Below are 15986 nucleotides of genomic sequence, written 5' to 3' on the forward strand. Positions count from 1 at the left end.
TAATTCTGCGTTTGTCTCCCATGTAATGTTCGTTGTGTGTTTTATGTCACAGGGAAGTCGTATACACTAAAGTTTGTGGAATTATGGACGTTTGCATTCCCTGAAATATAAAATAAAGCAGGTTGGACATATTTGCATTGTCACATAATCATCACTCTACTGGAATTAATGGCGATCAATTCTGCATTTGGCATAATTATTTTTAGACAATATGCAGAATCTTTTCACTTACGAATTTACACGATCTGCTATTTTTTTTTTGCCAGCACACCTCCCAAGCTCTATTACATATCTGTGTAGCCCCTTGCTGTCATTGTACTCTCTTCAGTGAAATATATATCTTTTTTTTAACCTTGAATTTATGAACATTGAAAGATAGAGAGTTAAATTCAGAGTCAAAACATTCAGATACACATTTTCAGTGCATAAATTCGATAACTTTTTAATTTCAAAATCCGATGACCCAGATTTACTTCCATAAATGGCACCCGGCTTGACACCGGCCACCGCTTTCACTACACCTGGTTTTCTCACGCCAGACGGCACAGACACTAGCTATGAAGTCTGTGTCACGACTCTGTGCTCAGAATGGTAATAACCAGTATAATAAGTGTTGATGTGTTTTGCACAGTGTGCTGGTAAAAATCAGCAATTCAGTCTCCTCTTGTGTGTGTGTGTGTGTGTGTGTGTATTTTTTTCAGCCCCCTGTGTGACAGTGTGTGGAAGCTGGAAATGCTCAGTTGGGTTGTGAGGTGCAGACAGATGCACCAGGACTTGGAGGTTTCCGTTAAAGTGGCTTCTCTTCAGGATTGGTACACAGAAGCCCTTTTACTGTTCTACAACCTTGTACTTTATTTTTAAAAAGTTAATCTTTTGAATTTGCTTTGATTTGTTTAATAAAGTTCATTTCTTTAGCCAAGTCGCAACATATGACACAGAGCACACTGCAGATGGCAGACAATGTATTACATGATGTAAACAAAGCAATTAACTTAAAGCAGTGTGGGACACAGTGCATTTGAGGCAGTCACTTTGACAGCACTGTGTTGAAGAGTGGGGGATGTGTGTGGTTGTAAAGGTGCATAAGGAAAGAGCAAAGAACTAAACCAGCATAATCAAAGCAACACAATGGCGAGTGAGCCAGGGAGAGGATTCAAAGACATTGTATTAACTTGCACATCTTGTACTTGGAGTTTGTACTCTGTGCTGTTAAAGTGGTTGATGTTTGGATTGTAAGACCTCAATGTGGCGTCCTTTTTCAAGTAAACGAGTTGTTCTCAGAAGCTGAATAGTCAGATGGGAGGGAAGTATTGACTAAGTACTGTGCTTATGCAACTGTTCCTCTAGACGTGTTGTTATAGCCCTACATCGCCAGACCAAATAAAACAAGAGCTTCCAGATTCATTTGGTTGCCAAGCTACTTCTTTTTTCATACTCATGCTCAAACACAGCAAGGAGTGAACAGCTTTAGATACGATCCACCAAACACATACTGAAATTACAAAGAATATTTTCAAAAATAGTGCAATAAAATGATGCATGGACAAAGGTCTACCAAAGTAAGAGCCTTTTAATTACACCAACAAAAAGGTGCTGAACAAGAAAGAAATTGCTCTTAACACTTTGATGTTTCAGCGCTGAGCAGGAGTAACTTGTCTGTACATTATCCCACAATTTTATAAAGAAACATGATAATTTATTAGTGCCAATTCTTCAAGTAAATACATATGTACAAGAAATTAAATAAAATTAGCTTGTGGCTTTTCAATAAATAGTTTAAAGTATGTGCAATGTTCAGGTCAAGTCAGGTAAGATATGAGCAGGTGCAAACAGAAGATCCAGCCTCCAATGTAAGAAAGGTTGATAGCAGGTAGAGCAGGGTTTGGTTGAAGGTCTAAGTGGATGTAAATGGAGGGAGGTCGAAGGGGACGCTTCATGTCGACTGCCTCCTCAATGACGTCTGCTGCTGCTTTCTGTAAAGTGTCGCTGCTCGTGACTCAAAGGCGTTGACCATCTGCTTAACCACTTTGTCGAAGAACATGTTAGCCAGCTGAGAGTGTAGGACAGACTTGAACTCAAATGACACCTGTAGAAGACACAGTAGGGGAACAAACACATTAGCTAAATGCTTGTGAGAATCTTAGTTTATTCAGTTGTGAGTTTAATTCATTTCTTGCAACCCAAGGCATCTTTGGCAGTAGTTATGAGTTTACGTAGTTTTTAACAGTCAGACCTCTCCTTCCTTTACGTGTGTGTTGATAATCAGTCTTATTCAACATGTTCTACTGTAATCCAGCCACTTCCTGGCTGAACCTGCCCTGATGTAAACCAAGCGCAACATTGAGGTCAAACCGCCTGTCAGCAGCTCCTTGACACTGTCCTCACTGCCGTGGCAGCTATTTCAGGCCTCCAGGGACACCAGCCTGCTACTCAGACTACATTTAGAGCATAATGAGATTTTACTCGTCACTTTCTTTGAGCCAGTAATCCATTCACAATAGTACAGGAATGACGACTTGGAATTAGTCTCTCTTTAAGCGTGCAATCTGATCTCCCAAGTCCTATGGGCGAGTCATTCTTTTGTGATCAGTAGATTTAATTATAATAGTGTCGTGGTTTACTGGTAACCAGAGATTTGTTAGGCATTGACCTGGAACGGTTGATGTCAGATGATTAAGGTTAAGCATTGACATAGGTTAAGGTTAGGTAGCGTTAGCACTCTCCTCAGAGCAAGATGGTTCCTGGCCCTTCTGTAAGGAGTTTGCATGTTCTCCCTGTGTTCTCTCCGGGTTCTCCGGCTTCCTCCCACAGTCCAAAGACATGCAGGTGTTTGGTCGATTTAAATTGCGATAGGTATGAATGTGAGTGCGAATGATTGTCTGTCTCCCCAAGCGACCCCGTCAGGGACAAGCGGTTGCAGATGATGGATGATAGCTGGATGGTTATGGTTAGGCATTGACCTCGAATGGTTGAGGTCAAGCATTGAGCGCTTAAGGTTAGGATAGGTAAATCTATGTCCTGATGACTGGTCAGGTATTCATCTCATATTGAACACTTACATAGAAATCCACTTTGCAGGAGGCTGGTAGGTCTTTGGCTCCAGGGGCCAACCTCCATATTGTTTCAAGATGGCTGAAGAGGGATCCATCAGTACACACGGCCTGTTTCAAAAGAAATGACCCTTTATTTATCATCGACTGCCAAAAGGCAATGAGCAATGAATACCCTTGGGTCAGAATACCCGTAGGTATTTGTAGACTAGGCCTTACCCTGACTTGGTGGTTTGGGACAACGGTGACTTCAGAGGTGTAGCGCTCTACGACAGGAGGGAAACCTATTTCGAGGTCGGCCCAGACGTGGCCATTTTGTCTCTTTGTGACCTGAGACTTCTTGCACCAGGGAACAAAGTGCTGGTACTGATCCACACTGGCCACCACATCGTACATCTGCGCTGGAGTATACCTGTATATGCAGTCACATGAAGACAAAGTCACACCCAATCAGATGATTCTCCAGTTCAATACAGATTTGAGTATGTTGTGTTTTTATTTATAATTAATGCTCAGAATTAATATCTAATGTATCTAACTAGGGCTTCAACTAACAATTATTTTCATGATGACGGGAGATTAATCGTCTCAATGTACTGTTTTGTAGATACATTGACAGAAAACAATGAAAAAAAGTTAAATCCCAATGTCCAAAACATTACAACATAAATTGCTTCTTAATTTTCTGATTATCGACTAATCAATGAATTAATGCATCGTTTCTAATCGCGTCATGTTTATCGTCTTCTTATTTCAGTGGTTTTCAACACGATGGATATCATACCCTGGCACTCACCCTAATGTCCGGCACTCGGTGTACTCCACCCTGCGTGCACTGATGGGAGCAACCAGGTTTATGAAGCTGCGGCTGGGTGTGCTGACCGGGACGGCGGGGCAGAGGGGAAGGCTGGCCCTTCTAGCTGCCAGGGCCCCACAGGAGCCCCACAAGTGTCTGGAGGAAGGGGAAATATATGGGAACACATGAATGAAACTGTTGGTCACATACAAACACAAATCACAGGTTTATTCAGTGACAGGTCCTGTACCATCTGACATATCAGTTTGCATTTTAGTCTGGAGATATATATAAAATTATTTTTTCTTTATTTAGAGTTTTTTAAGTGAAAGCAAAGCATTCATTAACACTTTTCTTAAGACAAACTCAGTCACATGTCTCACCTACTGGCAGCTTATTCAATGCTAGTGCTAAAACTACCACAAGAGGGAGCAAAGCAGAGTCCCTGCAGGTCTGCAAAGTGCTGCTTCCTTCACACAATAAGCTGTTCCCATACAGTGGATATTAAGTCTACAATTACTTCATAACATTCTCTGAATATGTTAAAAAGTTTCCAGTCCACCCCAAGTGTGTGAATAATTAAATTGGAAACTTTCCTCAGTATTTCGCCCACCTGTGTGCGGGGAGAGTTCCGTTATCACTCACCTGATATTTGCTCTTTTCCTGTTCCCTCGCACAGCCTTTGAGGAGTGGGCTTCAGACATCTCCAACAGCGCCCTGAAGAGGACAGGAGTCGCTTTGTTGCTCATGCTGAAGTTTGAAACAGGTTCTGAGGAGAGACGTCGGTACTTCCACCCGGCTCCAACAGCACCTGCAGCTACCAGGTGACTTCGATGTGACCGTAGACTGAGCGATGATGAGGAGCTCCGCCCACCGCATCAGAACAGCGGTGATGTAACAGGAGGCTCTAGCCAATCACAAAGGTAGGTAGAAGTTTAAAAGTTATCACCTAGCCATGGGTGATTCCTAAATGCCCAAAGCACCGATTAAAGATATTAAGGTGAGCTTTATGTTGTAGTGACTGACAGAATTTTAATTTTGATAGAAAATGCGAGTGGTGGAAATGAATGTATAGGCTATTTAAGGGTCTAAAATACATGGGAGACAGGCCCCTACATTTTTAAAGATGTCTTTCTGTAAACCATTTTCTAAGTTATTATATACAACTGCTATGATGGGATGCACAGTCTACTAATCAGAGCTCCTCAATCCTATAAGAGACAAAAGTTCACATTTTCACTCTTGTAAAAATAGATGATTGCAGGTTTATTGCCCTATTTGTGTGTGTGTGTGTGTGTGTGTGTGTGTGTGTGTGTGTGTATGTGTGTGTGTGTGTGTGTGTGTGTGTGTGTGTGTGTGTGTGTGTGTGACAGCTGAGTTCAAATTATTCTTGATAGGTTTCTTTTATTAACTCAAAGTCTAAACGGCAGACTACCGTGTGGTTGAGGTGGTGAACAAACAAGCACATGATGTGCCTGGACTTTGGTGCTTTAGAGGAAAAAACATCTTCAAATTTCTGTAGTAATGTTTATAACAGAGCAAAGTATCACCAAACAGCAGCCAAAACTAATACATACACTGAAATGATTTATATTATGATGGAAGGAAAACCAAACTTAATTTTAAAGCAACAGCCTTTACCTGACTCCCATTAAGCTCCATCAAACACTGCAGGCTCACCTTTGGGTGCTGCTGTATAACCTATTAGGTGATACCACACAGTCAGAACTGGTAGTTCAGGCTCTATTTCAGGATCTTCAGACTGGAATTAGGGCACTTGACGAGGGAAGGATTTCAGAACCTCAGTCAATTCAAAGCCGGAAAGTACAGATGTACAGACAAGCTAACCTGTATCAGGTTATAAGGGAACACACACACACACACACACACACACACACACACACACACACACACACACACACACACACACACACACACACACACACACACACACACACACACACACACACACACACACACACACACACACACACACACACACACAAGCTTAACTGCCCCAGGCTGATCCAACTATTACACAGGGGATGGGTGCTGTTCCAGCTGGCCCTCATTCAGTCTTTAAACAGAACAAAAGCCTAACTGAGACACTTAAACTCACAATTTACATCCAACAACTCAGACAGATTTCTTAACCTTTAATAATTTTTAAACAACCTCTTTTAGATTTTTATTCAAATACAAAGGTACTAGAGCCTGATCCAACAGAAGTACACAGGGGGTGGGTGTCACTGCATTAAATCACTGAAATAATCACCTCAGATCCCATGCTGTTTAAAAGGCCTTCATTCAACCAGCCAAAGTACAACACATTACTTAAGTTCACTTGTGTGATTCACAGTGTGCAAACCATTTCCACTGAAGACCCATGAGGATTCATGTTAGATTGAAAAAGCCACATGTCCAAACTGAATAGGGAATACATGTTTTCTTTTGTTCCACATGCTCCTTGTGACATTTGACCTTTTTTTAAATAATAGAGAGTAAGTAAGTTGTACAATACAGTCTGCACTGAGTGTATAATATAAATCATTTAAAACTGGGTTCACTTCAAATTCTTTATTAATTTATCCATCAAGGGGCATTTTAAGGAAAGCAGTCCAGCAAACACTAGAAAAGAATTGCAACACACAATACCATTAATTCATGTGACAATCTTGCATATTTTACTTTCATTGTCAGTGAAGAAACTCCGAGGAGCCTTCCCTGCTCTTGGCTTAAAATGGCCAATCATACAAAAGAAAATTCTTGGAGTGCTTAACAATAGTGGTAAGAACCTGTCCAGAAGCTTGCCCGGCCTGTGAAAATATGCCAATCAAATGACAGGAATGCAAAAGCTGTAGTATCACCCAGGATGTATTTCCCTGTCAAATATTTTTCCACCAGCCAGAAACTGGTCTATTATTATATTTCTATATTTATACTATGATAATGTATGTAACTTTGAAGTGATATACAAAAATAGAAGCATGGAGTCATGTGAACTCTAACAAAACAAAAGTGCGTCAAATCTATTCCTGAAATCAAAATTGAAAGAGCAAAACATATTAACCTCTACACACAAGGAAACAGAAAAGCAAGCAGTGGCTTTGTCTTAAAACAAGGCCAAATTATTGTTCCTCTGAGAATATGATTTTGCTCAAAGCACTGATGTAGCACAAGCCATCCGGCTCTGAGACCTTCAGTTTGGTGAGAGGTGGCACGACACCGCTGGTGTAGTATCTGAATGCAGGGCTTGGTGACTGGATGGCATCCACAAATACCTTGGAGACAAAAACAAGCACATCATATAATTGTTCTTATTGTTTTGTGAACAACCCAGTCAGTATTTTGACGAAATAAACGGCAAAGTAACTAGTAACTGTAGCGGTTAGATCTATAAGAAGTTGCTATTTGTACAGTACCTGAGTATATGTGTGTACTTATTTTCCCCCACTGACTCTCCCATGGAAATGCTAATGTGAAAACCACGCATTCATTTTAAAGGAGTTCAAAGTCTTGCACAAAGTGTGACCCACAACTCCTCCCTATCCACAGCCAGCAAACATTATTTTATTTGTTTTCATTTTAGATACGAGATCAGAGTATGTTGATACATATTACTAATGCAGTTATGATTCGCTATAGACCTAACTGTTACCTTGATTTTATTTTTCTTCTGTTCTGTTTATTGATATTTTTATACTTGCACATTTATAGATATTTTATACTTGACACTTTGTACTATGGCTGCTGCACAGCACTTTACCTTGGGATAAATACTTATATCACATTGCAGCATATCATATCGTATCGCATCGTATCGTATGGCATTGTATCACATTGTATCCTATCCTATCCTAAACTGCACCACATCCGATCCTGGTTTATCTCATCAAAATACCTTTACAATGTCCTCAGTGTCCTGTGCTGCATTTTGGAAAATGGAGCCACAGTGCTGCAGGTATTTTTCATAGAGGCTGAGTGTGAGAGCATCGACCTTTTCGAGAGACACATCCCCGAGCTCTGCCTTCCGCAGGTTGACAAGGAAGTCAGTGTTGACTGGACCACACTCAATGAGACTCACACTGCAGGATGAAGAACAATCAACATCAATCCACAGTTAACAGCCTCTAAACGAAGAAAAAACGGTGCAGGAAAGCATTAAAACTCACTGGATATTGAAGTGTTGCAGTACAACAGCCAAACTCTCACACGCTCCCTCTATTGCAAATTTACTGGCACAGTACATCTCATTAAAGGGGAGACCTGTACGAGTGCATGAAGCACAAAGATGAGTTATTTTGGCAATTTCATGCACGGCAGCGAGCATCAACACGATTTGGTATTGCCATTTCCATGAAATCATTAGAAGAACTGCACATGCGGAACGCTGTTTACATTCAGAGATTCCTCAACCATGTGCTTGTCTCACCGTGAAGCCCTCCAGTGCTCCCGGTGACCAGAATGCGGCCCTGGCCCCGAGCCTTCATCTCTGGCAGGAAAGCCTGGATTGTCTGGATGGTACCAAGGAGGTTGACCTCCAGAATCTGCCTCATTGAGTCCAAGGACTGCACTTCCAGTGGCCCCATCAAACCCACACCAGCATTACACACTGTGAGAAGGATAAGCCCATTAACACACAAATCTAATCTTAATAAGAGCACACTTATACAAGAGCATACCCAGAATATCCACTCGTTTCTCCAAAACCCTGTCCCTCGCATCCAGGATGGACTGCTGGACTGTCACGTCCATTTGGAGTATTTCCAAGGTATCCTTGTGCAGGCTTTTCACACACTCTAAAAGACGCTCTTTCTTGGCGAGGTTTCTCATCGTGGCATACACTAAACAGAAAGCAGCACTTAGTGGCATGTCTTACACTTAAGGAATCCAATAAAAGACTGTCAGCAGTGGTTACCTTTGAATGTTTTGTTGGGGTCTGAAGCTAGCCACACAGCCAGGCTGAGGCCGATTCCCGAAGAGCAGCCCGTGATCAGCACCACCTTCTTATCCATGGAGTCAACTGTCTGCTTCAATAGAGAGCAGCTGGACTATACGGGATAAGATGGACGCATGTGAAAACTTTCCTTCTCTGTGTTTTCATTTATTTCACTATCACAAGGCCAGCAACATCTTCCTGTTATCGGCCACCTGGAGCCCTCACATTTTTTCACACGTCCTTGTTGGTATAATTGATTGTTTTCTATTGAGACAGACATATGAGAAGCATTACTATGTTCACTTATTTATACTAGAAATTTAGCTTTTGAGCATGAATGCATAAAATATAATGTACTTTGCCTGTTTGTCCTTTTAAATGCGCCACTGTTATGAGCACCAGGTGGCAGCAAAACATCATAATAACAGGCACACTGACCTCTGGCTGCTCCATTGACGCATAAAGACAATGAGGCGGAGAATAGTCAGAAAGGAGCACAATAGTATTTGAGTTCAAGGCATCAAAGAGGGAAGTGGTGTTCTTTTCTCTGATTTTCAAGACCCTGCATCCTTTTCCCAAGCTTCTGTTAATTGAAAGGGTTATTTTAGGCAGGTCTACCAGAGAGTTGTCCTTTGCTAGTGATGTCGATAATGTTCTTTATATGTGAGACATAGTAATGTTAATTAAAAGGTTGCATATTCTGAGCATTTAACCACATCTCACAGTCTTTTTCAGCTGATGACAGTGCCGAAGTGGACCTCTGAGATCAGATTATTTTCCTCACACATACTGTTTGGAACATAAAGAAATAACCAATGTTCAAACATTTTAAATGTTTTTAAGTAAAGTCTTGCCATTTCATTGGTTTCAGAAGACTGAAGTGCTTCACTAAGATACTTTTCAACATCCAAATGTTTCTTAATAAGCCTTTTCATCTGTGATGGCAAGTGTTTAGGTCTTGCAAATCTGAAAATACAATGTGGTTGCACGGAGAGGAAACTGTGGGAAAACTTGGCCCATTTCAAAGCAAGAAATTCCAACCATAACCCAGGTGCAGCCCAAGTTCTGAGAAGTGATTGGAAAATACATTTTGTGAGAACAAGACAGTATCATGTGTTTTCAGTAGGTGGCGACAAATGCTCAGGTATAAACCCTTCATCTAACGGAGCTAAAATCAATATTTAAGAACATAGCATCTACAGATAGAAGCTGTCCAGAAACACTGTGTTTGGATGGAGTCTTAGCGAAAGAAGTGTCACTTATATTCAGGAAATGTAATATAGATTTTAGAACATAAATGTGACTTCATTTCTGTGAAGCGGCCCTCGCTTATCTTCTTCATCTTTTGTGCCGTGGTGACAACTTTCTGCATTTAAACTGTTTTAAGTCACAAGTGCTTTCACCTACAGCTGTGTTTCTGACGAGCGCTAACAACTTGCATCTTTGTGCAACTTTTCAGCAGCCTCATTTGAAAGAATTTCTCCCGCTGATTGAAGCAAACCAAGTAGGAATTTCCTGCCATTTTGTTGCGTTCCTCCCCTTGAGATGGCATCAGCTTGGCTGCTGTCCCAGAGTCTGTGGGACAGATAACAGCAGGCAGAACCTTTTTCAAATATCTACGACTCCCAAGCATTGTTTAAAATCTTGAACTGCTTGACCTCAGACGTTATTGAGTTTTAGCTGTTTTATGATTTCATGTGTACATCCTTTCATTCGTTACAAGCTCATCGTGTTCAGGGTCATGAAGTTTGACCTGTATTACTTTACCATAAGCATGTGTGCATTTTGCATTGTTACTGTTCTTAGAGAGGAGTTGATGAAGCACATGTACTGTATGTTGCTACTGTGTGCAAACTGCTTGTAGATATAAATATAACAAGTAGAAAAAAAATCAAACTCATCTTCTTTCCTCTGTCAACCATGCACAACACTCAGAAGTATGAACTGCACTTCATCCATTACTTCTCTCTGAATCTATCTTGGCAGCATGGTACATACTATGGTCTATGGTCTAGTGCAGATGGACAGCTTGCTGCTACACGTGGCTGACAGTCTCCCTGAAGGCCACTAATTACCAAGAGAGGAGGTACACAGTGGTCTGGAAAAGCCTTTAAAATGACTCCTGGACAAGATTGGCCCTCAGCGCCGAAGAGTAAACAGACTTCTGAAGACCTTAAAACCCTACATCCCATGTGAACAGCTGTGTCATTTTTGGGAGGAGAATATAGTGTTTTGGAAGGAAGGAGGTATCTGCAACTGTTTCTGGAAGAAACAGCTCCCATGTGTCAGACAAATTCATGTGCTCACACTTTGTAGAACACAAGTGGATCACATTGGGCTGTGCTATTCCAGGGCAGACACATGTTATGAGTGCATGGTGCAGACACAATACAGGCTTTGTGATAACATTAAGTGGCTGCAGAAGCAAATGTACACAACAGGATGTCCCATGTGAAAGTGATGAGCAGAAGTGAAACAGTTGAAAGCGTGTTGCGGTGGATGTGGCGAAGCTGAGATGTCACGCTATAGCCTACCTGGCAACAGTTAAATGAGGATAATTGTTACTGGGGGCGTTTCAGCTGAACTGAATACTGCAGATCTTGCGCAAAGGTGTTGCCTCACTTTTCACATACAAGATGAAACAGCATTATGACCTTTGCAGCTGATAAGGTCGAACTTTTTCCTTTATCTTAAAAAGTCTGATATGACGACTGACTGATGCTAACACAGATAAAAAATGGTAGGTTAAAGTAATGGTTGAATGCAAACTTAATCAAAACCAACCCAAACACTTCAACAGTTCAATTGCATTATGATAATATCCATTTCTCATATCATCTTTAGTTAAAGGTCCCATACCATGCTCATTTTCAGATTCATACTTGTATTTTGGGTTCTGCTAGAACATGTTTACTTGCTTTAATCTTCAAAAAACACATGATTTTTCTCATACTGTCTGTCTGAATAAACCTGTATTCATCTTCTGTCTGAAACGCTTAGTTTTAGTGTGTGTCTCTTTTAGCTCCCCTGCTGAAAAGCCCAGTCTGCTCTGATTGGTCAGCACTTCCAGGTCCTCCGCATCTGAGCTCTTGGCATCTGTACACAATCAATGCAGCTATAGAGTGACTGTAAAGACACTGTAGCAGTGTAACTTTCTACTAGGGCTGCAACTATCAAATATTTTTGTAATCGAGTATTCTACCGATTATTCCATCAATTAATCGAGTAATCGGATATAAAAAAAAAATGTGTTTTTGTTCGAGGTTATGTTTAACATTCATGAAAAACTAAACATTCACGAGGAAAGCTAACGTTATGCATTCTCTTCCTGTTTTGGTTCCTCTCTACGGAAACCACTCTCCTTAATCCGAAACAGCGGCGCTCGGTGAAGTGCTGTTAACAACGGGCTGCTTTCGCCTCAGACGCTGAATCATCGATGGCGTGCCGCTGTGGTATAACAGTTTCTAGTTAACAGTGGACACATTGCACCTTTTTGGCTTATTTTTTAAGTGTGAAATGATCCCAAACTTGTTCTCTGCCTTTTCCGGATGTAGCGGTGTGCATCCGTAAAAACGGTCCTTGTGGAATAATGATCCCTACGCTGAACAGGCCGCATAACACGCAAGATAGGAATTAAACGAATCATCGAGGCAGAGCTTTTGCCTCAAGGAGTTTTTGTAATCGAGTAACTCCAGTTACTTGAGTAATTGTTTCAGCCCTACTTTCTACCTATATAAAGTAATAGTTGTGACATCATAACTGCACAGAAGTCCTGAAGGCTTGTCTAAAGACACAGCTTCTGAATACGGGCTGTGTGCATTTCTCTGTGTTTTGAGCATTTTGATTGGTGTTTTTGTCTGGTGTTGTCTCCATGCTGATGAGTTCATACCGCAGCATTCACATCTGATAACAAATTAATTCCTCTCTATCTGTCTGGGCGGTTTTTATTTCGTTTTGCTAAAACACTGTTTGACTGTTTTGGTCTAGACTTGAATTTCATGATAATAACCATGCATCTGCATCTGATGAGGTAGAGTTACTGACTCTGTGACCTTTTCCTTCCTCTCTTCTTCACACAGTAGATGCATTAGATTAGATAAAAGTAGATATTATGCCTGGAGACACAAATTTATGGTGTCTCTCCATTTTTTTCACTTTGCATGCATATAGCTCTTTGCTCACTGAAACAGTAGATTTACAGCATAAACTGTCTACTTGCGAGAGGTCTTGTGCTTGTGTGCGTTGTATATAGTGCTCTTATATAATGTTGCAGGGATATGTATGTGGTAAAAATAGAAAGTATCCCCTGTTCTGTGAAACCCATCCAGCACAACTTGGACTGGAGCGAGAGATCGAAAGAATTCCCTCCTCTGAGAATTTAATCCAGGATGACAAAAACCCAAACCAAGGAGCTATAACTTTATATGTCCATAAACTGCCGCCTGCTGAGAGATGTGGCTCCGACGAATCGCTCTGTCCTGACGATGGATGGCAGGTTTACTTCAATAACGACTAAAGAGAGAGAGCCTGAGAAAATCACAGTGTATTTTTTCACAAGGTAATACAGCTGGTAAAATAATCATGGCTGAAACAGGAGAGCACGTGTGGAAAGTATGAAGTTTTGAACACACGGACACAGAGGCCGAATCAGCACATTTTTCATTTCTAATCTGCAGAATAGAATTTCCTGAAACCATTCTAGTATAACTAGCTCAAACTTTACGATTATTATACATGATCATTTTAGAATTGTACTTGCATGCAAGTTTGAGAGAAACACAATCAGTCTGAAACATCAATAAAGCAGCATTATAAGTGAGATTCCCATGGTCTATCCACAGACAAATCCACAGCCTCCCAGAGACTGACTTTAAATGAGCCGCCAGGACTTCCATATAGTTTTCGATATCATAGCTATACTATATATAGGTAGAAAGTGCTGCTACAGTGCCGTAACAGTAATTACCCAGCTGCAATAATGGTGCAGAGAGAACCGATAGCACAGATGAGGAAGACCTGGAGACACTGATCAATCGTAGCAGACTGGGCTTGAATACAGGTATATTAAGACGGACCTTATGAGAAAAACAATGTGTTTTCTGAGTATTTAAACATGTTCTAGTAGAAACCCAAAATACAAATCTGAACCTGAAATTAGCATATGTCCCCTTTTATAACAAAGCCGCAAGACCATAATTCATTGTGCCTGATGCAAGACCAAGACAGAGAGGATTAAAAATTGTCGTCACATTGCGATTTTGCTCTGGGCCCAAGGGAGGAGTCTGCCTCAGAGTAAGGTCAAAGGTCACTCAGTTCTTGTCATGAGAGGCGATTTGTGCATCATATTTTGTACATATTTATTTTCCCAGAGGTTTTTGATATATGGGATGGAGGGGTTATGGTAGCCTGGCGGACATGAGACTTTACGTCAGCTGTAACCTTTAGGGCCACTGCCTGACCTGCCAGTTTGCACTCACAGTTTGTATACAAAACCTCAGAGCCCCAGGAAGTAACGATGATTGTGTCATGGGAAATGTCCCCTCCGTCCTGAATCAACCACTCAAGGCATTCTTTCTCTCTGTCAGATTTGGGACATCCTGTTCCTGCTCTTCTCTTGGCCTTTAGGCACTCAAGTCTGGTCTGGGACTAGACCTGACATGTATCTCAGTCATTGCTCACACTGGAGGAGGTCAACGCAGGACAATTCCAGCGTGCAGCTACACCATCAATTGTTTGGCATTGACAGTCACAAAGGTATCTGAGCTACAGTATGTATCGGAGGTTTGTTCCGTTATGAGATCCAGCTGGTAAGATAACATACATGAGAAAATTTAGACTGTCCAAGTGCAGATCTCATCAGTTGGGAAAAGACAGCATGTGGTCAATGGTTGAGTGTGGAACACTGAAAGACATTGAACTAAAAATATATATGTTAATATTGGGTGGCTGTATTTGAATTGTATATATGTCGCTACTCTGAAACTGTCTAATAGCACACATTCCAGTGTTCTGTCTTTTCTTTCCTCTTGTGTCTTTCGCTCCAGGTGCAGCTGGGGGAGAATGCCAGGCTCTCCATGCATCAGTGCCTCACCTCTGATGTGGTGAAATAAAGTGATGGGTGGTGTGTCCGGGCACGGCAAGTGAGTCAGCCATGCTGGTATTTACCGACCATCACATAAAAACACTTCTGAGCAGTACATGCAGGCATGTTTGAGGGCTACAGCCGTCACTCTGCGAAATTTTCTCCCCCGTTCAGTCTCTTATTTTGTGTGAATCATTTCTGAATCATGTTTAACTGTGAACTTTCTTGCCTCTCTTCTTCTTCCTCCCACCAACTGGTTGCTTGGATACAGTGTGTTTACAGCAGGGCCAGGACACACAGTAACTAAGTGTGTAGACATAACATGGAGCATTGTGTCAGCATGCATGACAGTAAGTGGCAAGACTCTACAAAACTTCCCACAAACATAAACACCACATCACACATTAAAAAAAAACAAAAACAAAACATTTGCATTTTGCAGTCATATGTGCCCCGGACTCTCTTTTTCTGAAGCTCTTCCCTGTGTGCTCATGTTATGTTTGCATCCCACTTCCCCAGGCTCTTGAATGCATACAACTCACACACAAAAGGAGATTAAGGTACTTCACAGTTGAGCTACACAGTGCTTAAACCGGAATAATGAAGTCTTGTCCCAAGGGCGCAAGATTTCATACAGAGGGTGAATACAGGTATATTCAGACATTTCAATAACAAGACCACACCATTGTACGATATTGGAGAAGTTTAATTGGAATAGCCGGGAAATGCAAGAAGGTGGGGTGAGGGTGCGTTTAGGTGGGATTAAGAGAGGGGTCGAGGGAATGATGAGAGGGTGAGACGTGGGTCGATCGTTGGGGATGAATGGTGCGAAACGGGTTGAGGAGTGTATGGATGTCACACCTGCCCGGGGAGCGTGGCTCAGAGTGGGGTTACGCCTTGATGTGTGCTGATAAATTAACCCCCCGGGTTCATGTCCAGAAGCCTCTATGCTGTCTCAAAAAGGAGGTAAGAGCGGAGAAGGACGGGGTTTCTGGGGAAGAGGGTTGTGAAAACTAAGACGATATATATGGTTGCACAGGTAGTTGAGTTAATGAGACACGGGTGTTGCGTTAATGAGACACGGCTTGTTTAAATGTGAGGCGTTAGTGATGGAATTAG

General features: G+C 41.6%; 2 protein-coding genes across 2 annotated transcripts; both read right to left on the reverse strand.

Annotated features, from left to right (window-relative positions):
• Positions 1 to 1933: 1933 nt before the first annotated feature.
• On the reverse strand, positions 1934 to 4595 carry LOC310960150 (coenzyme Q-binding protein COQ10 homolog, mitochondrial; the record flags this gene model as incomplete). The annotated part of the gene is made up of 5 exons (XM_083931769.1): positions 1934 to 2086; positions 3060 to 3161; positions 3270 to 3462; positions 3847 to 4002; positions 4492 to 4595. The coding sequence occupies 5 exons, from the start codon at positions 4593 to 4595 to the stop codon at positions 1934 to 1936; spliced, it is 708 nt and encodes a 235-aa protein (XP_083787895.1).
• A 2379-nt stretch (positions 4596 to 6974) lies between these two features.
• hsd17b1 (hydroxysteroid (17-beta) dehydrogenase 1) lies at positions 6975 to 8861 on the reverse strand (the record flags this gene model as incomplete). The annotated part of the gene is made up of 6 exons (XM_083931910.1): positions 6975 to 7127; positions 7748 to 7931; positions 8019 to 8112; positions 8279 to 8458; positions 8529 to 8690; positions 8765 to 8861. 6 exons carry the CDS (start codon positions 8859 to 8861, stop codon positions 6975 to 6977), a joined length of 870 nt encoding a protein of 289 aa, XP_083788036.1.
• Between the last annotated feature and the right edge of the window lie 7125 nt (positions 8862 to 15986).

Source organism: Echiichthys vipera (assembly GCF_963691815.1).
Source record: "Echiichthys vipera genome assembly, chromosome: 17".
Lineage (NCBI taxonomy): Eukaryota > Metazoa > Chordata > Actinopteri > Perciformes > Trachinidae > Echiichthys > Echiichthys vipera.